Genomic DNA, 27,095 nt, shown 5'->3' on the forward strand with positions numbered 1-27,095 from the left:
ACCATTTGTCGGCTGTGGCCAGGGGGACCTTTGCCCAGGTTCACCTGGTGCACCAACTGGATCAGGAGGCCCTTCAGATAGTCACTCACAGCCCTTGTGACCTCAAGACTGGAGTACTGTAACACGCTCTACATGGGGCTGCCCTTGAAGAGTGTTCGAAGACTTCAGCTAGTCCAGACGCAGGCCGCGCGAGCAATCATGGGTGCACCTAGGTACAACCCATGTTACACCTATCCTCCGCGAGCTGCACTGGCTACCCATTAGTCCTCCGGACTCGCTTCAAAGTGCTAGTCGTTACTTATAAAGCCCTGTATGGGCATCGGACCTGGGTACCTGAGAGACCATTAAGATTTGGCTGCTCCGGCAGGCTGGGGGGCTGTTGAAATAGCCAGCCCCACGGTAACTATGAATGTTGTGTATTTTAAATTGTTGTTTGTCTACTTGTCTATTTATTCCCTTCCTTGTTTATTGTAAGCCGCCCGGAGTCCTTCGGGAGTGGGCGGCATACAGACCATAAAATACAAATAAAAGATTAAATCATGATAACTGGTCCAAGGTTTATTAACCGAGACATTTTGTTATTCATCCAAGTAACTTCTTCACTCAAAATGAAAATTTGGATAGGCAGAGAGTCAGATAGTGGTTGGAAAGAACCAACTCGTGCCATACAGATTGCAGGGGTTTCTCCCCCAAAATGAAAAGGACCTGGAAATGAAGATTCAATTATCCAAGCCAAAAGTATCTTAAAACGTTAATTTGGGCAACTGACCAAAGTTTTGTGCAAGATCATTCCTCAAAAGTATTTTTCATTGTGTAATAATAACATAACATAATTGAATGAATAACATAATTCATTACCTGCATTAAATATAGTTTTCATTTGGCAGTATGCCGGAACTATTAAGATGTTGATGTATAAAAGCATTATGTCATAATACATTACTATTGCCAAAAGAAAAAAAAGGCTCAAAAGAGAGTATGAAATGAAGGGCAGGAAAGTAAAAAGAAACAATACAAGAAATGTTTAGGCATTTTCATCGCTGTAAATTCACGATAAACCTGATCTTTCAAAGTGAATAATTCGGTACAATATACATAATATACATAGTACACAGACATTTTACACATCGCCCGTGGTGTGCAATCACGGGTTATTGGAAACAAGTCCAGATATTTTGCCCCAGTATAGACTCGCGAGTCCTGACTCGTGGGGATTAGATGGAACTGCACTGGTAGCCTGTCAAAACAACACTCTGCGTAATTCCTCCACCAGAATGACACCAGCTGAGAATTGGGAGCTGAAGCCCAGTTCATTTGGGGGATGATGTTTTGAGAAGTCGGCTAGAAAAAACGAGGAAATCCTTTTGTCGGAAGGCACAAACACGCTTTGAATGCTCTGCTTATTCAGCGATGACGTCACCCACACAGCTTCTAACCGTGAGATCTCCTTTAGGAGAGATCCAGCATTTATAAAGAAAGGAGGACGCCGTAACGCCGCGTGGTACTTTCGTCATTAGCTTTTTAGCCAGTTTCTTATCACACGAAAATCCTGTGCTCATTGGCTGGTATTCTTGAAGTCCTCTCCGCCAATAGGCTAGGCGCGAAAAATGTCGTCTTTCTACTGGTTAGTAGAGGGAGAAGGCGGAGCTGCTCACAGTCCTATAAAAGCAGACTACCCGGATAACCCTCTTCCTTTTTTCCTGGGTCTCCTTGACGTCTGAGGTGGGAGGGTAAGGGAGCTTTTTTTATCTTGCCAGACTAGGACTTGCGTTATCGAGTCGAACCGGGCAAGCAGATCAGGGGCGCGGCGGCGGCCAGCGATCGAAAAAAGTTCGTTAAGAAAAGAGTCTCGCGGCCTACGCCTAGCAAGCGGGGAGAGCGCATTGCGCTTAAGGAGTTTGTCGCTCGAGCCTCCATTTTCTACCCGTGCCCCCCTTCCTGCACGTGCGCCGGCCTCTAAGCGGCCCTGTGCATTCATTCTCTTGCGAACTCAGCAGGGGTATCCCGCTCCGGCACCCTTCAGGATTTGCTGAATCTGAGAGGAGGGATTGATTTTAGGGGTTACCAGCCTGTTCCCCTTTCTCGGGCCTAGTTTTTACTACATGGTCTATAGGTCAATCCGTTCATTGCACTTTTAATCGATGTTCTTCCCTCTTATTTTAGGAATGGATTCTCAAATTGAACTAAAAAGGCTAGGTATCCTTAAGTGTCCATTTCCATCTGACCTAAGGACAACAAGTTAGAAAAAGAGAAAATAAACTCTGTTTTTGAGATAAAATTCAAATTTGGGGGAAGTGGGAGATCCATTTATTTTGTATTATCAACTTTATATGCCCGTCCTCTGACATGAATGACTCTGGGAAATATACAATAAAGACATTATAGAAGGCCACCTAAAAGCATTCAAAAATAAAAAGATCATTATGGCGTCTATTGAAAGCTTTGCAAATGGCTTGAATGCTGAAAAATTCTGTATAGGCAACGTATAGGAGTTTAGGCCTTACCCTTTCAGAGCAAACTGGTGGGCTTTTGAAGTGTTAATATATGAAGTATGATTTTCCTCACTTGAGAACATCTAAGATACACTGCGGGTTAAATGTATACTGAACTTAATAAAAACGGGACTGAGGTAGTGTGAAATAAAACTAGGAATGAAAATGGTAGGATTGGGCTGCTCCTTTGTAAATTGCATATACACTACTCCATTCTCTTCACTGGGAAGTTTTACTTCCTATAAATCCAGTAAATTAGTTTTAATAAATGCTTCATAAAAGCCATGAAGCTGTTGCTTTTTTACTTTCAACTGTTTTGTGGAGTCTTATCCATCCTTTTGAGAGCCTATCCTTCTCTAATTTGGAAATGGGACATCACCATGTTGATCAAAAAGTTATAGCAATTACTGTTTTATGTGTATGTCTAACCATCAGTTTAAATGTAAAAAAATCCATTTGGTTTTGTGTGGAAATATTTCCCCCATCCTTCCTCTGAAGTAACGTTTAGCTAGTCAAAAAGAAAGGGGAAAACTTACAATTTCTGACTTGAAGCAGTGGAGAGTAAATTGGTGGAGGTGTGAGACAGATCCATAAAAGGATGCAGTTCTCTGTTGTATAAAAAGCTATTCTCAATTAAGAATTAATATGAACTGAAAGATGAATTTGGTTTATGAATAGTTATGCAGGTAATTAGGTATTGTAATTGATATTGGCTGCTAATATCACTTAGAACATAAGCTGTTTTATACAAATTTGAGTGGTATATCATTAGTAATATCTCCAGTGATTTCATTCTGTCACATTACTTGCATTTGTTTCAAATATATTCTTTGTCCATAGGCTTGGCCTGTATCTTTTTAGGCCAGAATGCCTGTTGCCAGGAGTTGGGTATGTCGGAAGACTTATGTCACCCCCAGGCGGCCTTTGAAAAATCACGTCTTGATCAGGAGTTGAAACTTATGGTAAGATTATTCATTTATTAATCTCTTGATTCTAGGCAAATTGTGCAACAATCAGTTAATGAATGGATAACAAAACTATTAAGAACCAAAAGTAAATTCATAGCTGCTGTCAAGTGAAAATAATTAATAAAAATACTCTTTAGTTGGGAATGAATTATCCATGAAAAATTAAAACAGAAAAAGATCTAATTTGATGGGATAAATCGGAAGGGGTGATATTTGCCTTAACCACAAAGATTCAGATTGAATTCTGTCCAGAGGAGAATGGGCTTTTTTTAAAGAAAGGAAAAGCCCCTTAGAGACTTTAATTTTGATGATTTGGGGGAAAACATAAGACATGGGAGGGGCTTTTCTAATCATAGAAAATGTAATATATGTGTGTGTGTGTATACACATCTACAAACCTTGTTTCCCTGAAAATACAAACCACCCCAAAAACAATTCATGCCTGTACCTAATATAAACTCTACCCCAAAAATAAGCCCAGCCCCACCTTGCTGGTTGTACAAGCTGGGGTGAGTGCATGCATAAAAATCAAGCTTGGGCAGGGTTGGAGGATGGAGTTTGCCCCATGGCTACACATCTGCTTACCTTAGGACTGCTACAACCAGGCCTTCCCACGCCCCGACACCTTCCGTGCCACTGCATGAATTCTACAGCCACTCGTGCCGTGGCTTTCCGCAAGCAGCCCCAGAAAAAGTTGGACAGCGAGTGGCATGACAGTGTCTGGGCATGGGAGGCCTGGCTGTGGTGGTAAGCAAGTAAGACATCCCTAGAAAATAAGATTTGATGCTTTTTGGGGGCCCCAAAGAAAATAAGACTAGGTCTTATTTTCAGAGAAGGCAAGTATATGTATGTATGCATGCATATATACATACTTACGTACAAATATATAAAAGTGGTGAACATACCAAACAATACTCCTTCCTCCTATTTTTCCCATAACAACCCTGTAAGATGAGTTGGAGTGAGATGATTGGGTCATGGTCATCAAGCTAAAGTGGAATTAGAACTCAGCCTCCTAGTTTGTAGGCTAGCACCTTAACCACTACACCAAACTGGCTTTGTGATATACAATGCAAAGGAAATTGGAAGCTCCCATTTTTTCTTTGATTCCTTCTTCACACTCCCCATTTTTTCTTTTATTATTTCTGCTCTGTATTAGTTTATATTAGTTTTATGTCTCTTATAAAACTTCAATAAAAAAGTATACCACAATGGAAGAGGTATGCGAATCAAGTGCAAGTTTTTTCCAGAGAAATGGGGTTAATCCTGAGAAGACTTTACAAGTTGGGGAAAGAATCTGTCTGATTGGATCGCTGTGACTTTTAAAGTAACTGCATTTAAACTTCAGAATTCTTTTACTAGGTGAATATGGGCTGCGGAACAAACGTGAAGTATGGCGAGTGAAGTTCACTTTGGCCAAGATCCGCAAAGCTGCCGAGAGCTGCTCACCTGGATGAGAAAGATCAGCGACGCCTTTTGAAGGTAATATCATGTCAAAAATTAGATATTGAATAACAGCTTTGGTGGTGCTGTTGCTTTCGGGACCTATGACTCACTTGAAGCCTGCTGAGTACCTTGATATATTTAACTTTTTTCCCTCATACCAGCTTGTAAGTCATTATCTGATTATAAGATAGGTGGTATGTGTTATAAGATTACACAAAGGCCTGATTTCCACAACATGTTAAATGGGGTCAAGGGAGGAGAGTTAAGGTGTGATGGAAATACCAAAAAGGGATTAATCAAGCCAATCAGTTTACCACTAATAGTTGGAATTTAGTTGTAAACAGATCTAGTTATGACAAGCTTTAGCTATACCCTTTATAGCTTGCATGCTTCATCCTTTTTAAAAAAAGTTTAAAAACAATCATGTCTATTATGAAATTCACTACCAAGATTGTAAAGGTAAGAAAATACCAATCAGAAACAGATTGGCTACAGGGGCCAAGCCAATACTGCATCAGCCTGAGCAATGAGAAAGGGGGTAGTGAAAACGCTGTTACTTGCCTGAGATACTGGGCTCTTTCTAAAATAAATGGGTAGGGTTTCTGTGGTATCAATTTTTGAGTCAGTTAAGTGCTTGAGAATTGACAGAACAGTCTGATTGAACTAAACATGTTCTGCAAACAAGGCTGCCATTGACGTTGAGGTGTAATTTGCATTTTAATCTCAAGGTCTCTACTCAGTTGGAAACACAGTTATTGATAATACTTTCTACAATCTGACAATGTTCTTCTCCCAATACCATTTCTATATCCTGGGATTATGTAATTTGTATTTTTTTTTGCATAACCAGTTAACTGTGATTGTACCTTTTTCAATTTTGTACCCATAATATGCTAATCTGAACATTGTCTCTTTTAACATAGAAAGACTCGTTTAGTTTGTTGATGTGTCTTAAATTTCTCTCAGGTAATGCCTTGCTGCGTCGTTTGGTCAGAATTGGAGTGCTGGATGAAGGCAAAATGAAACTGGATTACATCCTGGGTCTGAAAATTGAGGATTTCCTGGAGCGTCGTCTCCAAACCCAGGTCTTCAAATTGGGCCTGGCTAAGTCCATCCATCATGCTCGTGTTCTTATCCGCCAGAGACACATCCGGTATGCTGCTGAGAGCCAAAGTTTGGGGAGTGTAAAGTTAACTATGAACTGCTGACATTGAGTATCAGCATTAGAACATGTACTTCTGAAATAACATTTGCAATATCTTTTATGTATAGTCTGTGCGGCGATAACTCTGCCCCGGCCCTGGCTTGGGCCTTTATATACCACCAAGCCCTTTTGTGGATCGAATCCTTGGATAGCTCAATAGACTAGCAGTCAAAGCAACTCTCAAAGATTTCGGCAAGGTTCACTGCGGCTTGGCCGTACACCTTGTGAAGGTCTGCCACATGGGTGGCCAAGGTAACACCAAGTACTGCTCCTACTTAGCAAGCACAGCAGTAACCTGATATGATCCTTCTGTACAAGTAAAATGATGGATTTTGCAATGGTTGGAGGAAATGTTTACTGTCTTCAGTTGCTGAATTCCAGTAAGCAACCCCAGCAAAAAAGTTGCCAAGAGTTGTAGTTTGACTTTCTGGTGGACTACATTTCCTTAATTAAGCATATATTTTACCACCAGCTGGAATTAAGTAGGTGTTACTATTAGAGGCAGTAACAGCAACATTCACATATAAAACAATTTCCATGGTGCATCGGCTACTTCTGAAAGGTAGTTCCATATCTTGTAAATAAGTATAGGATTGTAGTGTACTGAATATTTATGTTATATGAGATAAAGGTGAGATAAAGTCCATGATAGGTTCTATTGTTTACTTGCAAATTGCAAGTGTTACTTTTGCCTCCCCCCCCCACAAAAAAAACCCCACCAAATACATTCCTTGCTTGCATTGGTGAAGCAATTTTAAATGGTTTGGATGGGGAGGCTGAGTATAAAAACCTGATTAAAATTATAAAGCATAAAATTGGTCATTGTTTCTTGCCTGAATAGGTTACTGTCCAGTCAGCAATAACACTGTTCTGATTGCTCTATAAATCATTGTTAGTAGCGATTGCTCCTTTAAAGATTGAAATTCCAATAGAGAATAGCTCAGGGTTGAAATGAGGGGTCCTTGTGATGTTACCCAGCTTGGGTACTGATATATCTGCAAGAAAAACAACCAAGCCGCGAGAGCACAAAGATTCCCTGAGTGAACTTAGGTTCCAAATGGATCCAGAAGCCTTTTGCAGTCACTGCACATAACCCTGAAGCCAGTGGCCGTTGGGGCTTTGACTTCTGAATGTTGAAGGTAGACTGTGAACTCAGGAAATATTTGCAGAGCTTGTTTGTTTTGTCAAATATTTCCCACGAGTTTTAGATGAGATTATTTATTCACTAATTTCCTTTTTCCCTCTTAGTGTAAGGAAGCAAGTGGTGAACATCCCTTCCTTCATTGTCCGGCTGGACTCCCAAAAGCACATTGATTTCTCCCTTCGTTCACCTTATGGTGGTGGGCGACCAGGCCGCGTCAAGAGGAAGAATGCAAGAAGGGGCCAGGGCGGTGCTGGCGGAGGAGATGATGAAGAGGAAGATTAAAATGTAGAATATGGCTTTCCTGCCATATAAACCAGTGGGGCCATAGAGTCTATCTGACTAATATTATCCAATAAAAGTATTTGTGGATAAAATACTGTAGTTCCATTGTGTCAAGAGAATTATAAACCTGTTGTAACTTGAACATGTTCTTGCTTTGACTACCCAGCAATGAGCTCTTTGAATTCAATGTTAGCTTCACACTTCCCAGATTAAGATGTTTGCTTCTTGCACAAAGGGGAATGGAATATGAGAAAGGAGCAGAAAGGAAGATTGGCAATGCAAATGAGCTGGGAGAGGAGGTGACAGGCATGGATATTTGAGAATGCCACATGAGCACAATTCTTTCCTTTGCACTATTTTAGCTCCAACTCAACAAAACACTCCCAAGCCATAATTTCAGATCAGTTCTTTCCCTTTCACCTCATTCTTTCCTTTTGTCTCTCTTGCCAAATTTAATGGAACTGGAGAGGCCATTTCTGACATAGGTTTGGTCATTGTTCCCTGCGCCCTCATCTTGCTGTACTGTCCTAAATAGAATTATTTCCAAAATGGGTGCATGCATACACACTACTCCTTTCCTCTAAGAGTTATTGGTAATGTCTTGCAGATAAAATAGTGCAAAGGTGGATAATTAATAAAAATAGGGAGATAAGCTAGACTGTCCCAAAGGCAGATCTCTGAGGAGATAAATTCTTCACTGCTAACTTACCTCTTGCAAGCGGTTTTATTTTTATTCAGGAAGCAGGAAAGCAAACTGGCCTCTGATAACACATACTTTTACCTATTGTTGGAGAGGAAGTGGCTGGGCTTCCCAGTAGGATCCAGGAAGAGCCTGGTTTGCCAGTAAGGAATCATGAACTCGAAAGCAAAAGAATCAAGTCAGTTTGCAGAAGATCAAGGTTTATTTGAGAGAAGGAGTTTTTAGGTTGCTTAAAAACATTAAATTTAGGATTAAAAATTGAATAGTTCTTAAGAGTGGAGTATGATTTAACTGCTACCTTAGTGAAAGTTTTGCACAAAGTGCACAAAATTGCCATCTGCAATCACATTTTCTCATCTTTGTACTGCAAGGTTTGGAATTTTGTTTTTCTTCTGTTCCTTTACTATGAAGTCTGTTCTTCAGAGACTGGTATCTTCCCTCACCCTTGAGTGGTATATCTGCTGGCTGCCTATAAAAACACTCAAGTCACTGAACTTTTTTCCTTCTTGTAACTGGTTCTGAGTCAGCATTCTTAAAAGCTGTCAAGTTACAGTAATGACCCTTACTAAAGGCAGTGACTGGAAGTGGGGGGAGGAGAGAGGTCAGGATCACATAGGGTCAAAGTGGAAATGGAGGATAGGACTGCTGTGGATTTGGTACAGAGTGGCTTATTGCTCAAAATCTGCCTTCAGGCTGGCCTTGGGGTTATCTATATTCTAAAGAAAGAAACCAGAGAAGGTTGCCAATTCAAGCATCCTTGTTATTGGGTGTACAATCTTCTTGTCCGCCTGAGAGTTTGTAGAGAAAGATGCACAATAGTTGCAGCTAAACACTAATTCTGTCCTTCACTACTGGGCAGTGCTGCTGCAGACTTTACAAGTGTCCCTTGTACAGTTAGCAGATATATTTGTCACAAGACTCACACAAACTTGTGCACCTTTCAACTTTCAACTAAAAATGAGAACAGCTGGGAGGTGCTTAGAGCAGCTCTGCTATGGATAGAGAGAATTTTCCGCTATACTACCTGTGCACAAGAAGCATTTGAATGTGGAAGTGGCTAGCTTGCAAAAATGGGGAAGGGGATTACATAGGATATGCATCTCTATATCGTTGACTAACCTACTCTGCCAATCCCTTTTTTCAGATAATTTTCAGTAGCTTCTGGAGGCTCATTATAAATAGCTCCACAATGAAATGGTTGGTTTATTCCAAGAAAATAGTGGTGCATCAGCAGTACGCTATCTATAACCAGCTCTGCTCATCCATTCTAACAAGGAAGGCCCCAAATCTGCATTCATTAAAAGGTCTGAAAACTGGTGCTTTCCCTTTAGCTGCAGATTGAGTTCAACAATGCCTGGGGACTGGCAGCCTCTGCAGCTGAGCTCTGGTGTCACCTCTGCCCCGCACGCTGCCTCGTACAGCCCGCTGACACAGCTCCTGCAAAGTGGGCACCTTGCAACGAAGCGGCTGTGAGAGGGCCAGAGGCACCGGAGGCTGACCCTCGCTCTCCAAATAGCAGGGACCCCCTTCCACAGCCCCCAAGCAGAGATAATACTCAACTAACTGGACCACGCAACTGAAGGCTGGGGGGTGGCCAGCTCCTGGCAAGGCCTCCAGGTGGAAAGCTGAGTCCTGCTGCTGAATACGCAGGTTGGTGATGCCTGTCCTGGTGCGGACACTCAAGGTGAAGAGGTGATGATGGTCGGAGGAATCTCTCACCAAGAAGACCCCAGGAGGCTGGGAGGTCAAGAGCCTCTTGGCTTCAGCTCCTGACAGGCTGCCCCAGTAGAAGCCACTGGCCTCCAAGCGTTCCAAGGCACTTTCCACCCGCTCAAACTCTCCACAGAAACTCTTGAAATGGTAGGAAGGGACGGCAGGGCCTGTCATGGCCACCACGACTTGTGTAGATGCCGGTGGGCAGCAACAACACAGGGGGACCATTGCGCCACCAATTGACTAGTGGACAGCTTGATCATTTATCAGAGCTGCATCTGAAAAGGAAGATAAAGTCAATTCACAGAGGCACCTGAATATCACTCGCATCAAGGGTGTTAACTTGGTTTGGTCTGGTGAGTCAAAATATTGGTATGGGTAATCCTCATCTTACAACATTCATTTAACGGCTATTCAAAACAACAATGGCACTGAAAAAAGGAACTTCGGATCAATGCTCACACTTAACAACCGTGCAGCTTCCTCAGTCACATGATCAAAGTTCAGTTGTTTGGCAACCAGCATGTATTCACAATGGTCTCAGCATCTCAAGAGTCTTGAGATTGTCATTTGCAAGCTTCCTAGGGAGCCTCTGACAAGCAAAGTCAATGGAGAAGCTAGATTCGCTTAACGCCAGATGATTTACTTTAAAAAAAAATGTAGTGGTTTGCTTAACTATTGCAAAAAAAGAAAACCATCCTAAAACGGGGCACAACTTGCAACACGCTCTACATGGAGCTACCCTTGAAAAGCGTTCGGAGACTGCAGTTAGTCCAGAATGTGGCCGCGCGAGCAATATTGGGTGCACCGAGGTAACCCACATTACACCTGTCCTCCGCGAGCTGCACTGGCTACCAATCGGTCTCCGGACGCAATTCAAGGTGTTAGTTATCACTTTTAAAGCCCTACATGACTTAGGGTCAGAGTACCTCCGAGACCGCCTACTGCCACATACCTCCCAGCAGCCAGTAAGATCCCACAGATTGGGCCTCCTTCAGATGCCGTCAGCCAGACAGTGTCGGCTGGCGGGCCCTCGGAGGAGAGCCTTCTCTGTGGCTGCTCAGAATCTTTGGAACCAGCTACCCCTAGAGATCCATACCCACTCTCACGGCCTTCAGGAAAGCTGTAAAAACTTGGCTGTTCCGGCAGGCCTGGGGTTTTTGACCTCACTATTGAGGTCCAGCCCCGATTAGAATGATGTATGAGGTGTTGCTGTTTTAAAACTGTTCCTTCGTTATGTGTTTCGTTATGGTCTTTTTTTTTCTCTTTATTTTTGTAAGCCGCCTGGAGTCCTTCGGGATTGGGCGGCATATAATATGGTTAATAACAACAACAACAACAACTAACTTAATTGAGTTGTGGCAGCACAGTGGTTAGAATGCAGTATTGCAAGCTAATTCTGCTGACTGCCAGCTGCCTGCAGTTTGGCAGTTCGATTCTTACCAGTTCAAGGTTGACTCAGCCTTCCATCTGAGATTGGTCAAATGAGGAAGTAGATTCTTGGGGGCAATAGGCTGATTCTGTAAACTGCTTAGAGAGGGCTGTAAAGTACTATGAAGCAGTAAATAAAGTCTACGGTTTTTTGCTATTAATTGCCTTGCTGGGCAGCAGAAATGTTGAGCTCAATTGTGTTCATAGGTCAAGGATTACCTGTATTTGAATAATAGAAAGAGGTTGTGCATTGAAAAAAATGGGTGCAGAGAGAAAGAAAAAAATAAGTGCAGTGAGCCCATTTCTCCATGCATTTCATAGGTTCCCCTTTTAGAGAGAAATAGATTTGTGTTGTTTGTCTGTACACACACACACACACACACACGCTCAAACTCAGCCGTGAACTCATTGGTTGACCTTGGGCCAACAACAATATGTCATCAAGTCTGCTTCACGAAGCGTTTTTATGAAAAAAAAATAAGGAGAGGGTATTACTTATCTAACTTTAATCTCCCAATTAAAAATAAGATATAAATCAAATAAATGAGAGCCCGTTGATCCAATGGTTAAAACATCAGGCTAGAACCAGGACACTGAATTCTAGTCCTGTCTTGGTTAGGAAAGCTCACTGGGTGACTTTGGGCCAATCACTCTCTCTCAACTCATGACGTCCGGCTTCAGCGACAATTCACTCGATCAATTCCTCTGCCTCAACCAATAGATCAATACTCAAAAGTAGCATTTCACAGAAAAAGTAATGGAAGCTTAGAATCAACTTTCAGAGGAAGTAGTGGGTCAGTCAGAAAGTCACTTGAGTTTAAACATGCTTGAGGTAATCTATTAATTTAAATTTACAATTAAAATAATAAATTAAAAAGAATACAAAATAAAAACCCCTCAAAGGGTAGACTTGATGGATTCCTGGGCCTTTTTCTACCATTAGTTTTCTATGTTTCCATGTTAATATTCAGTTGTGATGAAAAAAGCAGACTTGAAGGAAAACACTTAAGATTTTTTTTTTTAAAAAAATCATACGAATAACAATTGAAATATTCTGTTTGCAATTAGAATTTGGGGGTGCTTTAAAGCTGCATCTAAGTGTAGAGCTGAATGCAGCTTCAAAACTACAGGAGGTCTGTTATTGACCCACTTATATTTTTAGATTTCAAACTAGGCTTTCCTCTTGGTCTCAAATCCTTCACTGACTTGACTTTAAGGTTTACTTGCAAAATTTTTAGACAAGTTTTATCTAACAAAACAGATTTGGCAAAAAGTATTGGGAAAATAGCCTAGAATTGGTAAGTACCCAAATCTCAAACATTCTAAATACAGGTAATCCTCAACATGACCAGAATGAAGCCCAAAATTTCTGTTACTAAGTGAGATGTTTGTTAAGTGAATTTTGCCCCACTTTACGACTTTTCTGGCCACAGTTGTTAAGTGAATCACTGCAGTTGTTAACTTAGTAACACAGTTGTTAAGTGAATCTGGTTTCCCCATTGACCTTGTTTGTCAGTAGTCGCAAAAGGAGATTCATGACACAGCAATGGTCATAAATATGAACCAATTGCTAAGCATCTGAAATTTGATCACATGATCATGGGGATGTGAAAAACAGTCATAAGTCACATTTTCAGTGCCGTTGCAACTTTGGTCACTAAATGAACTATAGTAAGTCAAGGACTGCCTGTAACAACTAATATGGATTACATGTATTTTTAAACTGCTACCCATACAGATCTTTCTCAAAGAAACCCAAGCTTTTCAAGGTGCAGATTCATTCCTGCAACAAAACTAGCCAGCCTTGCAAAATTCATAGAAGAGATGAGCCAAAGTGTTCGCTTCTTAATCTGATTGACAGACAGGAGAACCAATAGGTTTCCCTTCAGAGTGGCTATGAGGAAGAACAGAGGAATAGGCAAGAGTGGCTAAACATCACTCCCCCACAGATCACACATGATCCGTATATAACATATAAGAAAGCTTCATGCAACTTTGAAGCTCTGTTGTCAGGGAATCAAGTAACATCCCACAAAAGAAAGTTCTGAGGCTTGAGTTCCCTCAAAGTTCCGTTTTATTAGAGATGTCATATTGGCACATCTGGGAAACCCCAAACTGAGAGTTTCCAGGTTTTCCCCACCCAAAAGAAAGTCAAAGATCCATCCCCTGCACCCACAAGTCTATCACATGGCCCAATCATTTCATCGTCCCAATTGGAGACAACCCCCAGTTGCTCCCATCCAGGCGCAGGCCAAATGCCCTTGACTCCCAGAGAAGAAAGGAATGTTGTTATGGCTAATTCTCCACCGACTCCTTCAATTCCCCCCTCCCATTTTCCCAGGCACTAATTATGGCAGCCCTGAAGCTCCAAAGAAAAAGATGGCTTCCAAGGCTGACAGGGTATTCTTGAGAGCTTGGTTTCCAGGTTTTCCCCACCCAAGTGGAAGTTCAAGTCCCAGCCCAGCACCAACATGTACATCACAGGATCTAATCAGGAACTAGCCAAACTGGAGATGCCTCCCACTCACCTCATCGCAGCTGTGGGACAAAGCAACCTTGACTCTGAGAAAGAATGTTATTTTGGCTATGTATCTCCATACTCCCTATAATCCCCCCTCCCATTTACCCACAGTAGAAAACAGCTGGCCTGAAGGCTCATGTAAAAGATGGCTTCCAGGTCTGACATCTGTTCTAGTTCTGGGATTCTGTTTTAGAACAAAGAATCATAGAACTGGAAGGGACCTTGTAGGTCATCTAGTCCAATCCCTGCTCAAGCAGGAGACCTATACCGTTCTGGACAAATGGATGTCCAGTCTCTTTTTGAAAACTTCGAGTGTTGGAGCACTCCCAATTGATGGAGGCTTTTTCTCCCCCAAGACAAATCTCTTGTAAAGAGCAGTTTTAAGAGATCAGATTTGTTGGCAATTGATCTTCTAACCAGAAGATCAGACATGGACATCCGAGGGAGGATCCAGTTTGAAATGTCCCAGATTAAAATTTGGAAAGCACAGCATGGAAAGGAATGTTATTCTAACTTCTCGTCTGGGTTGCTCCTTTATTTATGGCGGTTTTTGAAAAGACTCTCAGAAATGGCTTGCTGTGTGTTAAGACTGCTAACAATTGCTTCCCCTTTCCTTCTTTCTGCTATCAAGCCCGGACGCTTCTCTGCTAACAGCCCAACCATGGCAGCTTCCTTTTCTGACCAACTTAACTTCTTTAAAAGTGTTTAATCTCACCGTCGATCTCAGTTACAAGATGGTTTTGAAACTATTACTTAACTCAGAACGTGTTTAGGCCAGAGAAAGCAGGATTCTGTTTCATAATCGGAGGGCTTATTATTGGTTGAAAGAACTAACTGGTACTTCAAAGAGAAAAAGTCTAACTCAGCAACCACTGAAAGGCAGAATTGGAGAAGGGAGTCAGCCCAGGATTAGCAAAGAAAACTAGCCCTGCACTTGTGAAAGAAAAGACAAAGACTAGGAGTGGGATTGAAAAAATTTAGCAACAGGTTCTCTGTTTGGTGCTGGGGGGTTGTGGCCATGGGGGCATGGCCTAGTTGGTTTACCGCACCACGGCGATGGGAGGGGAAATTTTCATCCTCCCCAGACTCTGGAGGCTTTCTTTGAGCCTCCAGGAGGGCAACAATGGCCTCCCGCTGGACTCCAGAGGACCTCCTGAAGCCGGAAACGGACCCGTTTCTGGACTTCTGGTAGGGCCATTTTTCACCCTCCCAGAGCCTCTGTGTGCGCCCTGCACTTACCAGGCATAATGAATGGACCATGTGGAGACTCCTGGGTGGGGAGGGGTGGGTGGGGTGAGCCGGTACTTGTTACTACCGGTTCGGCGAACCAGATTAAAATTAACACCCGGTTTCATCAGAACCGGCTGAATCTCACCCCTTCCCAACTGATTCTGATGTCTAATGGCTGCCTAGTCAACATGTCCACTTTCTTGATAAGAACACAGAAGTGGTTTGCCATGATTTTCTTCTAGGGTGAGATCTTTTCTGAAATTTCTCATCTAGCTATGGCCAGCCTTGGTTTCCTATCTGTCATCCATTTGAACACTAAGCAGGTCCAACCCGCTTAACTTTTTTTCAAGCTCAGCCAAGGTCACCTGCAATGAAATGTACTTGTGAGAGAATCTAATGGAATTCCTGCCAAACATCTTCAGCAAGCAAAATTAGAATGTCACATTGTGTGTTTGACCGACGTCTGCTTGCTCTCAAATTGTTGCTCTTAGTGATTCGTAAGTAGTAAGTTAGTCCTCAAGTGGGACCAGAACTTCCATCACTAACCCTAAACAATGAGGTCATTAAGTGAGTTGTATTCATTTTGTTCAAGTGACTGCGGGGATGTTGGGATAGTTTTAATTGCAGGACTGGTCATAAGTCCTTTTTTTCCAGCACCACTGTAACTGTGAGCCATCATTAAAGTAATGATTGTAAGTCGAAAATTACCCATAAGTCATTTGGCATTCTCTACCCGGTGACCCTTCAGATGCATTGAACACAACTTCTCATTATTACATGTCAGCTGGGGATAATAGGACTTGTAATGAATCTGGAGACCACCAGATTGAGGAAGCTTACTCTTAAATTTTCATTCTGATCCTGTAAAATGCCTCCTATTGAAGTATCTTAAGATCCTGGGAGAGTTGCAAGTAGCAGCTCCTGGTTAAGTTTATATAGGTTCCAAAGCTAAGCAGGATTAGTCCTGTTGAAATTTGAATGATTACTTTCCAGGGAATTTCATGGCTGGAAACTAGAGCAGGAAGTGAAAGCAACAACTGAAAAAATTTACCAAAATCACTATTTATGTAGTTGCCAAGAAAACTGAATGGCCATGTTCATGAAATCAACAGGAGATGCTCAGAATCTAAGAAAATGTCTGGCCTTGGAAAATATTTTGTCATGTTGTTTGTTTTTAAGCTTATTTCCTCTAAAAGTACTGATAAAAATAATTGCAACAATAAATAATCTACTCTGATCTTGACATTCTCTTTGCAGACATTTCATTGCCCCAACAAGTAACATCATCCACCCTTTTGGTTTATTCCAGAATGGTATATAATTAATAAATTAATTATAATAAATAATATACACTACCTTAAATTTTGCCTCTTGAATCTCTGGATAGAAGCTTTATCTATTGCACATTCCAAAATTATCTCATGTAACCAGTCTGAGAAATAAGAATTAAGCTTATTATTCTACTGTTACCATGACTTTTTTAAATAATTCTTTGCCAGGAAGAATATAAGATGTATTAAAATTCTTTGTCTATTTCCCTGCAAATAAAGAATTTTAATACAAGGATACTAACAATAAAAGAAATATTGTCAACTTCAATTCTAAAACTAATTTCAGATTCATAAGCATCAGGGAAAATATTTTTGGGACTATATCAATAAAAAGTAGTTGAAGATGGCATGTTTGACAGCTCATATTCATTAACATTTCCCTGCATTTAGAAATCTAGAGTCTCTGTGTCTTTGGAGAAAGAAGTAAATCTACAATTGTACTTACAACTGCTATAAAGATTAGAAGCCACTTCTTCATCTTTTTTCTTTCTCTTCTACCTTTTTTGCACTTTAGTTTTCTCTTTTGTTTCTTCATTTTTCTTTCTTGTTTATTTTAGTTCATACTAATTTTACTATTGTTTTAAAAATCTTTAATAAAGTTATATTTTTTTAAAAAAAGTAATCTAGAGTCTCTTTTCCTAAAATACAACATTGGTACCTTGAGGGCACAATATTTTTTCGCATGGGAAACAAGTCAAGTCCCAACAGTTTTCCTGGCCACATTTCTTTGAAGTGTTCCCATTATATTGCTTCCTTCTTGGCTGGGATAGAATGGCTCAAAATGCACCAGGTGGCTTCATGCCTACGGCAAGACTAGAATTCATGGTCTCCGGTTTTCTAACCTGGTGCCTTAAACCACTACCCAAAAAATGAGAAGAGGACATATAGGTAGTACTCGACTTACAGCCTCAATTGAATCCCAACTTTCTGTTGTTAAGTGAGACATTTGTTAAGTGAGTTTTGCCCCATTTTAAGATCTTTCTTGCAAAGGTTGTTAAGTGAATGCTTCAGCTGTTAGTAAGTTAGTAAGTTAGTAACCCAGTTGTTAAGTGAATCTGGCTTCCCCATTGAGTTTGCTGACCAGAAGGTCGCAAAAGGTGATTGAGTGGTCTCGTGACACAGCAATGGTCATAAATATGAACAGTTGCTAAGCATTTGAATTTTGATCATGTAACTATGGAGATGCTGCAAAGATCATAACTGTGAGAAATGGTCATAAGTTATATTTTTCAGTGCTGTTGTAACTTTGAACGGTCACTAAATGAACTGTTGTTAAGTGAGGATTACCTGTACTGAAACTGTTACGTAAAACTATTTAACTAATCTGTGAATAATTTTTATGGGAAAGAGAAGAAAATTTCGCACAATTGAAAAGTCACATATCACAGCAGTAAGAGTCTAATATCTTGTTCACAGATTCCTCTCGAAAACCCCAAGTGAGTTATTGCTTCTGTGCAAATGCAATCTGCATGTGAGACTTTTTGTCTTTGTTTTAAAAAAAAATGCCCCAAAGTAGCCTCACAGAGGGAAATGTGCCCCATTTAAGGGGAGCAGCATTGAACCAAATTATCAACTTCTAGGTCATTCCCAATCTACATCAGACCTAGAAGGAATCTGTTTAGCTGCCAGCAGAATTAAAGAAGCTAGTTCTGTAAATACACGCATGGGATTGAACTCTGGGATATGACTCTTGGCTAGTCTCTTCCAGTTCCAAAACCCCTCTGAATTATCGTCTGCTCAGATAAGCAAATCCTGGACATCAATCAACCACCCCCCAGAATGGTACAGTTGTGCAACAGAAAATAAGGAGACCGGAGAAAAGGGGGCCTAAGTACATTAATAGAGGTGGTCCTAGTTCAGCCCTTGTCATCTCCATTTAGAAACCGACCTGAGTAGCAAGTAGTAGAGAGCAAGAACTGACATTAACAGGCTAAATAAATCATAGCTTGTACTGATGTACAAGCAACTAGTGACAGCTCCTATAGCTTGAAGCACCTCCCCTCAAAAGAGGCTCCTTAGTCTCTGAGTGAGTCACTCTTCTTATCTGCCAATAATTCTAGGAGATGCATCCTTCTTTATCTTACATTTTGGATATTAAGAGGAAATTCCCACCAATGGGAGCCAGTTTGGTCTATTCTAGTGATTATGGCACTAGACTACAAAGCGGGAGAGACGTGAGTTCAGCTCCCTTCTAGCCATGAAAGCCAGCTGGGTTACTCTCCCTCAACCTAAGCTACCTCACAGGGTGGTTGTTGTTGTGTGTTGGACATAGGAGGAGGAAGGTGTGTTGGATCTGCTCATCACCTTGTTATTTTGCAAAAACAATAAAGCAGGATTTAAATAAATAAATAAGTTTAGTATACAATCAAACCTAACTTCTATATGATGGAGAGAATAACGGTTTTTTGTCATTACAGAAGGTTTGACAAAAAAATAAAATAAAAACACCATCCACTGAGAAAGAAACTCTTAAACCCTGTATGTTTCAAGAGATAGAGAATGCAATAGGAGTTATCTTTTGAGTGCCTGCTTAGATTATTTTAAACCTTACTGTACTAGCTTTGGGCTGGGTTTGTGAACAAAAATTGCACACTTTTTCTGGACCAAGGGCCACTCTGCTCTTTGAGTCCATACAGGCAATCTGCAATTTATTGAAGGGTTTTGAATTACACTACTACTAAAAAAAGTGACTTAATTTTCATAATTCTGAACCTATGCTGCCTCCCCGAGGGATTAAAATCCAGAGATTTGGCACATATTTATAACAGTTGCAGTGTCTTGGGTCCTGTGATGATATTTGTGGCCTTCTTACAAGTAAGTCAATGGGGAAGCCAGATTCAATTAACAACCATATTATTCACTTAACAATTGCAATGGTTCACTAACAACTGTGGTAAGAAAGATCATAAATGGAGCAAAATTCACTTAACAACTTTCTTGCTTAGCAATGGAAATTTTGAGCTCAACTGTAGTCCTTAAATCAAGGACTATCACTAAATTTGCTTTCATTTTCTTATAGTTAAACAGCGTGATATGATTAATTCTCCAGTTACATAAGAAATATTTTCTCCTTTTAGGCACTTTTAAAGGATCCTCTACTTTAAATTGTGCCTATCTGCACAAAAATCAGCAGCAGCTTCCTCCACAAAGTGTCTCCCACAGCTGCAGCTGCAAGGGATGGAAACCAAGTAATTCTCCAGGCTAAATGATGTTCTACGAATTGCTTGATTTTTTGTTGTTGGCGTTTATTCTTTTCTCATAACAGCAGATGAGAAATAGCAATGAAGAAAGAGGAGGCTGCTAGAGTACAATTACAGATTAATAATGGAAGAAATGGGAAAATCATGGTTGGTAAACAAAACTTTATTACAGGTTTCGTGTTGGAAGCAAACCCACTTGCATGAAATCTATGTAAAATGCAGCTATTTTTCACTACACACAGACACACTCTGGGGTTCCCAGCTATGCATGCTGTTAGGTTAAAAAGTTGAGAGGGCGTCAAATACGAAAAGTTGGCTATTTTGCATTGTGGCATTCCTAATCTTTTATAAAACAGCATAAGCTTCGCGGGACTTAATCGTTGGAACGTTAATTTGAATTTTGCCAGATTGCAAGTTCATACTTTATCTGACTGTCGAGTTATTATTCTTTTTCGGCAACCTAAGGGTGGTCTTCCAGCCTCTCCCGTCCTAAAAAAAAAAAATTAAGCGCCAAAGCCAGACTGGGGCTTCCCGCCTCGATTTACCCTCTAAATAAAGCAGCATCGGAAGAGTTTTCCATACTCCGCTACCAGCCCCGAGAGTCTGAGCGCCGATCTCTTGCTCAAGAGTGGCTGGAGGGGTTTTTCTCCTCTTCCCAACTTTTGCAGCCCCCGCAACCCGCAACGACGTTCCCCGCACTCGCTCCGAAAGCCTGAAGAGTTTGGCTAAACTTACCTTTGTTGGCGAGGGAAGCAGAGCGGTGCCTGGGTTTCTCCGGGGAGCGGGGGAACGAAAGGGGCCGAGCAAATCGATTTAAAACACGGACTCGGCTTTGCAGGCTGGGCTGCGGGAAGCGGGTTCGGTGCGATCTCCCCTTTTCCCCATCTTTCGGGCGGCGGCGGCGGGAGGATAGAGGTGGTGGGCAAAGGCGCACCGCGCGCACTCGGGATGGTCTCGGACGGAGCTTTTGCCTCCCCAGCTCGGACGGGGAAGAATAGAAAGAGGTGGAAGTTTACGGGGCTGGGGGTGGGGTGGGTGGGGGGAGTGAAATGGAGGAGGAGGAGGAGGAGGAGGGGGTGGAAGAACAGCGCCAATCTATTTCCTTTGGCCAAAGAATCGCGGCCCCTCTCTGGTTTCCTGGAAATGCGTGTGAACGTACGTGCGCGTTTCTGAAACGAGAAGCGCCTTTCCCGTTAGCAGAGGAATCGGAGAAGGCGAGGCGGGGGGGGGGGGGGGCTGGTGTCCGACGACTTCAGATACAATCTCGGTGCGGGGGGGGGGAGAGAGAAAGAGAGAGAAAGAGGCTTAAAGGGCAGGGAGAAAGTGTCCAAGAGTTTGCAATAATCGTTCGGCGGCTCCGATTGGATATTTTGTGTGTGTGTGTGTGTGTGTGTGTGTGTGTGTGCGCATATATGTATGAAAAACATATGTACATTTGTCAGATAGGAAAGAGGCTAGGTGCTTCGAGCCTGTATGTGTGTGTGTCTGTGTGTGTGTTGGGGAAGGGGGGGGAGCGTGGCCGAGTATTTATTTTTATGAATGGTCGCCCCTTTCATTGGTCGCTGGGGAGTGGCTGACAGGGCTGTGATTGGCAGGAAGTGGCTGTATCAACCCCGCGCGCTCCCTCTCCCTCCCCTTTTGCTGCTGCTGCTTTTTTTTTTTTCCTTCCCCCCTCTGGGTGATTCCTGGAAGTGTGAGGGACTGTTGGTAAGAAGGAGGGGAATGCGAGTTGGTTCCCGCCTCCGCCTATCTCTGCAGTGGAAGACGGGTTGGGTAAGGTGATCGGGCCTTTGGAGGGAGATCCCCCGCTCGCCTGAAGCGGCACACCTTTCCTTTTTAACCCTCTCGGTGCAACGAGGAGGGGGGCGTAAAAAAAGGTCGAGGAAGCGACCAATGGCAAGCTGCCCTCTCCCCTCCCCCCCATTCACTCTTAAGTCGCCGACTGTGGGATGAGCCGTGCGAGCAAAGGGGGAGGGGGTTTGCCTTGGTCTGTATTGAGCGCGTGGGTGTATGCGGTGCATTTGTGTGACTCGGGCCTCCCTCAGCCCGCATTTGCACGGTGTGAATGCGGGCAGTTTGGATCGGTGCACGAAAGAAGCACTTCGCGTGCGTGGATTCTCCGTGGAGAGAGATCCGTGGCTTTTGGCTTTGTTGAAGACCCAGCTGTGCAACTGAAGGGCTCAATTCGAAGATCGCTTTTTGCACGATGTGTCGGGGCCAGATTCACACAACATGCTAAGCTAAACCTTGAATCCGGGTTGTTTATATGCCATAGCCTGTGTTACAACTTAATGGAATCGCCTGGTTCACAACCCGGTGACCATCGCTGAGAACTACACTATCGAGTTGTGCTAACTAATCAGGATGTGTTTTTGGACAAAGCTTGTCTGCCCCATCTTGAATATAGAATAGTATAGAATAGAATAGAATAGAATAGAATAGAATAGAATAGAATTCTTAATTGGCCAAGTGTGGTTGGACCCACAAGGAATTCTTGAGCAACCACACTTGGCCAATTAAGAATTCTATTCTATTCTATACTATTCTATTTTATGCTCCCAATGTACATAAAAGAAAAATATATCATCAAGAATCATAAGATACAATGCTTAGTGATAGTCAAGGTTACTAATAAGCTATCAAATCATACTAGGAAACAAATAAAAACAATATAAATTGAAAGATACAAGCAACACGGAAATAGTCATAAGTGGGAAGAGATAGGTACTAGGAAGGAAGAGAAGAATAATAGTAATAATAATGTATTATGGAGATAATACATTGATTTTCTACCCTGAAGCTGCTGTAAGAGTTAGAATAAACTGAACATGAAGTGCTTTGAATATTTACTAGAACTAACATGCAAATGTGTTTGATTATTACTACTATCACTCCCAGTATTACTGTTACTTTGCAGTGTGACAGGGTAGCTAGAGAGCTGGGTGAATGTTTGATTCAAATATTTGACGTTATAGGGGTAAACACAGTAAGAGCTTGACAACATGGTGGAGTGCTTGGCTAAATCTTGGGAGATCTGAGTTACACACACACACTCTCTCTCTCCCTCCCTCTCCCTCCCTCCCTCCATCCTGTGAAAGTAAAGATAAACCCCAGCTTGAATTGCTTAAAAAGACAGGTAGGAAAAGCATAATAAACAATTTGCAAACTCACTCCTGAGTCCACCCGCACCAGCTTCTTTTTATGGCTTTAGGCTATTTCAGTCCACTCTGATGACCCTTTGAAAAGTAAAGAGAGGCTAAAATCAATGCACTTGAATAGGAGAAAGTGTGTGTGTGTTACATCTGCGCACCTGAAGCAAAATGAAGAGGACAATGCTCAAACGGGAGCTTTTGAAAACAGCAAAAATAATACGGGGAAATCCAAGATAGGGGGAGTATTTTGGAGTAGCTGCAGGATTAAAAGCTTTGCCCAAGCTCAACAGATGGCTAATCAACTTTCCTGCAAAAGGCGGGTGGGGGAGGGAGGCTTCTGCACTTTGAGATCTATGGAGAACAGATTGAAATTGCCTGCCTAAACATTTTCCCTTTTATATTATGAATTTGCTTGTTAGTTTTGAAGAGCCGGTGTGCCCTTTGGCTGAGGGGCTGGACTAGAAGCAGGGAGAGCTGAGTTCCTATCTTGCCATATCTAGGCATGAGTAAGCATGAATTACATGAATTTTGATCAGCCATTCTCTCTCCGTCACAGAGGGGGAAAAGACAATGGCAAAACTCTTCCAAAAATACAGGTGGTCCTCAACTTACGACCACAATTGAGCCCAGAATTTATGTTGCTAAACAAGAGAGCTGTTAAATGAGTTTTGCCCCCATTTTACAACCTTCCTTGCCGTAGTTGCTAAGTGAATCACTGCAGTTGTCAAGTTAGGAAAGCGGCTGTGAAGTGAACCTGGCTTCCCCACTGACTTTGCTCATCAGAAAGTCACGAAAAGTTATCCCATGACCCTGGGACACTGCAACCATCATGAATGCATGCCAGTTGCCAAGTGGCCAAGCTTTCATCACAGGGCTGTAGGTGCTTCCATGGTTGCGAGGGTGAAAACTGATCTTAAGTCACTTTTTTTCAGGGCTGCAATTTCAAAAGGTCACTGAACAAATGGTTGTAATTTGAGGACTACCTGTATTGCTAAGATAATGTTTCTATGCAATTCCCAGGAGTGAAGACTGACTCAAAGGTACCACCACAGAAATCCTCATAAAAGCTGTACTGAAATGTTTTTAGAAAACACCTTCAAAAATCAAATCAGTACATATGTTTGAAGAATCTCGTCGCCAGGAAAAGCATACCTGTTTCCCTGAAAATAACATCTCCCCGGATAATAAACCCAATTGGGCTTTTGAGCATGTGTGCTAAAATAAGCCCTTCCCTGAAAATAAGCCCTCGCCTAAAATATTGCAACACAGCAGTAGCCGTGAGGTGACCACAGTTGCCAACTCCTGCACCTCAAAAATAATAAGACCTCCCCAAAAATAAGGCCAAGCAAGAAAATAAGACCTTGCCTTATTTTTGGGGAAACACAGTACTTATGCATACAACCCAGTTGGGACAAGAATTTCCATTGCTGATCGAGGCAGTTATTAAGTGAATCATGTTCACTTTTACCAATGTTAAGTGAATCACTGCAGTTATTAAGTGAATCCTGTGGCCATTAAGCAAATCTGGGTTCCCCTAATGACTTTGTTTGCTAGAAGCCATTTTAGAAGATCATAGGACCCTGGGATGCTACAGCCATTGTTAAAATGGTTGCCAAGCACCCGAATTTTGATCACATGACCATGGGGAAGTTGCAACGGTCATAAGCATGAGGACCAGTCATAAGTCACTTTTTTAGTGTTGTAACTTCAAATGATTGCTAAATGAATGGTTGTAAGTCGAGGATTACTTGTATTTCTTTTGTATATCAATACATTTGTTTATGAGTATGGAAACATTATTATGAATATAGCAAACATATAGAGGTGTGCTTGGGAAAAGCCAAGTTAATATGTGTTTTGTTCAGAGTAATACTATATGCCTTTGTGTACTTTGAATAAATAATGCAATTTATGTATGAATATCAAAGAGATACGTACATACCAGGACTTCCATATAGCATATAGATATAAATTATATATGACATATGAATTTCCCAACCTGGTAACAATGCCTAACCATCTCTGCGTAGTTTGGTAAAACAGAGGAGTTGGACAAGATTGACATTTGAATGAAGGATCCATCCGTCCATCCACCCACCCACCCACCTACCCACCCACCCACCCCTATCAGTTTCTTCCTCTATTACCTCTCTCTCTTCCTCCCTCCATATCTCTCCCTCCCTCCATATCTCTCCCTCTCTCTCTCCCTCTGTCTGTCTGTCTGACTTTCTGTCTGTCTATCTATCAAACTTATATGGCTTCTTGTCTCACAGAAAGTCAGTCTGGGTGACATACAACAGTAAACATTTTACATACAACAGTACATTTAACTATAATCCAGTAAAACAGTAAATAAATAAGACAATCATTAGTGAAAATCATTACATAATATTATTTTCAAAAATTAAAAATGATAAAAGCAAAGTTACAATAGGGAGAGAGAATAATAGATGGATGTTAATAATAAGGGAGCCACCTCGTGAGTTCTCCCATCCCCTGGGATTCCCAGGACAGCTAGCATAGCAATAGCACTTAGACTTATATACTGCTTTACAATGCTTTACAGCCCTCTCTAAGCGGTTTGCAGAGTCAGCATGTTTTCCCCAACAATCTGGGTCCTCATTTTACCCTTCTTGGAAGGATGGAAAGCTGAGTCAGCTTTGAGCCTGGTGTGATTTGAACTGCCAAATTGCAGGCAGCCGGCAGTCAGCAGAAGTAGCCTGCAATACTACACTCTAACCACTGCACCACCACGGCTCATAACCAGGTTTTGAGGACCTTCAGAGGTTTGGGAGTGATGAAGTCAACCTCATCTCCAGGAGCAGAATATTCCACTATATCAGTCCCACAGCGGAAAAAGCCTGCTAGTTACCAAGTATCTGTACCCATAACATTCCTTTCTACTAGACTGAAAAGTTTTAAGAACGATCTTAGAAGAAACTAATACAATAATATTAGTTATCAAATAATCCACAGAAGTTGGACCTGAATTGAAAGAGACTTTCCTTGCCATTTCTGAACTGTGAGGAATATGTTCCTATGCCAATTCCATTAGAGGATATACCACAGTCATGGTATGAAGGGGGACATTGTCCCTAGTACAGTGATCTCCAACCTTTCTGGCTCCACAGAAAGTAAGCAGCGGCAGTGGTGAGGAGGGTGAATGGTTTCACAACCTCGCTCGTGTACATGTGCAAATGAAGCTTTGCGTGCTCAGCCACCACTTGCTCAGCCCAGTTTCCTACAGATCACAGACTGGTACCGGTTCACAGCCATAGGGTTGAGGAACTGTGCTCTAGTGAGCTAAGTATTTATATTGTTACGGTACAGGTAAATGCATCTACATATAGTTTTGTTGTTGTTTTCTTTCAGTTGTGTCCTATTCTTAGAGACTGCCTGGACAAGTCCCTAGAGCAGTGATGGCGAATCTTTTCAGCACCATTTGCCCAAACCGGAATGTGCGTGCGTGTGCGTGTATAGCAATAGCAATAGCAGTTAGACTTATATACTGCTTCATAGGGCTTTCAGCCTTCTCTAAGCAGTTTACAGAGTCAGCATATCGCCCCCACAGTCTGGGTCCTCATTTCACCCACCTCGGAAGGATGGAAGGCTGAGTCAACCTTGAGCCAGTGAGATTAGAACCGCTGAACTGCAGATAACAGTCAGCTGAAGTGGCCTGCAGTACTGCACCCTAACCACTGCGCCACCTCGGCTCTTCGTGTATGCCAGAGCCCCAAAGACCAGCTGGCGCGCATGCCTGTTTTTTGGCCGTTTATGGTTGTTTTTCGGGCCATTTTTGGGGTCAAAAACAGCCCGGGAAATGGTCCGAAAAACGGCCTGTATTTGGTCAGTTTGGGGGTTATTTTCAGACCATTTTCCAGTGCCTACGAAGACCAGCTGGCCAGCACGCACATGCGCATCAGAAACCAGAAGCACAGCTGGCGACAGCATGTGTGATCACAGAGGGCTCTGCGTGCCACCTCTGGCACCCGTGCTATAGGTTCGCCATCATGGCCCTATAGTTTTCCACACAAAGTTTTTCGAAAGTGGCCTGCCATTGCCTCCTCCTTATGACTGAGCAAAAATGAATGGCTTAAAGTCCCCCTGGGTTTGTGCCCAAGATGGGACTAGAATTCCCGGCCTCCCAGTTTATAAGCCTGATGTCTTAACCACTACACCAAACTGGCTTTCACGTCCTATAATACACAGTGTTTGAATCTGAATCTGTGTGGAGAATTGGTACATTTGCAGTACGTGTGCATCAAATTACCCTTTGTTGAT

General features: G+C 42.1%; 2 protein-coding genes across 4 annotated transcripts; one reads left to right on the plus strand and one right to left on the minus strand.

Moving 5' to 3' along the window:
- The first annotated feature begins 1,667 nt into the window (after positions 1–1,667).
- On the plus strand, positions 1,668–7,635 carry RPS9 (ribosomal protein S9). The gene is given in 6 exon segments (XM_032234629.1): positions 1,668–1,730; positions 3,334–3,414; positions 3,417–3,441; positions 4,809–4,942; positions 5,873–6,059; positions 7,359–7,635. Coding segments are annotated over 5 exon segments (579 nt in total). The 5' UTR covers positions 1,668–1,730; positions 3,334–3,359; the 3' UTR covers positions 7,537–7,635.
- A 780-nt stretch (positions 7,636–8,415) lies between these two features.
- LOC116520435 (suppressor of cytokine signaling 3-like) lies at positions 8,416–20,684 on the minus strand. 3 transcript variants are annotated; one of them, XM_032234626.1, is made up of 3 exons: positions 20,398–20,684; positions 16,488–16,563; positions 8,416–10,227 (listed from the first exon to the last, which is right to left on the minus strand). In XM_032234626.1, the coding sequence occupies exon 3, from the start codon at positions 10,175–10,177 to the stop codon at positions 9,581–9,583; it is 597 nt and encodes a 198-aa protein (XP_032090517.1). In that variant the 5' UTR covers positions 10,178–10,227; positions 16,488–16,563; positions 20,398–20,684; the 3' UTR covers positions 8,416–9,580. The 3 variants fall into 3 exon arrangements, with proteins under 3 accessions (XP_032090517.1, XP_032090518.1, XP_032090519.1); XM_032234627.1 differs by lacking the exon at positions 16,488–16,563; XM_032234628.1 differs by lacking the exons at positions 16,488–16,563; positions 20,398–20,684 and adding an exon at positions 11,393–12,746.
- Positions 20,685–27,095: the final 6,411 nt, after the last annotated feature.

The sequence above is a fragment of the Thamnophis elegans genome, chromosome Z (assembly GCF_009769535.1).
Source record: "Thamnophis elegans isolate rThaEle1 chromosome Z, rThaEle1.pri, whole genome shotgun sequence".
Lineage (NCBI taxonomy): Eukaryota > Metazoa > Chordata > Lepidosauria > Squamata > Colubridae > Thamnophis > Thamnophis elegans.

Bases quoted from the DNA above. Each gene is read 5' to 3' on its own strand.
- LOC116520435 (XM_032234627.1), bottom strand. From the start codon at position 10,177: ATGGTCCCCCTGTGTTGTTGCTGCCCACCGGCATCTACACAAGTCGTG.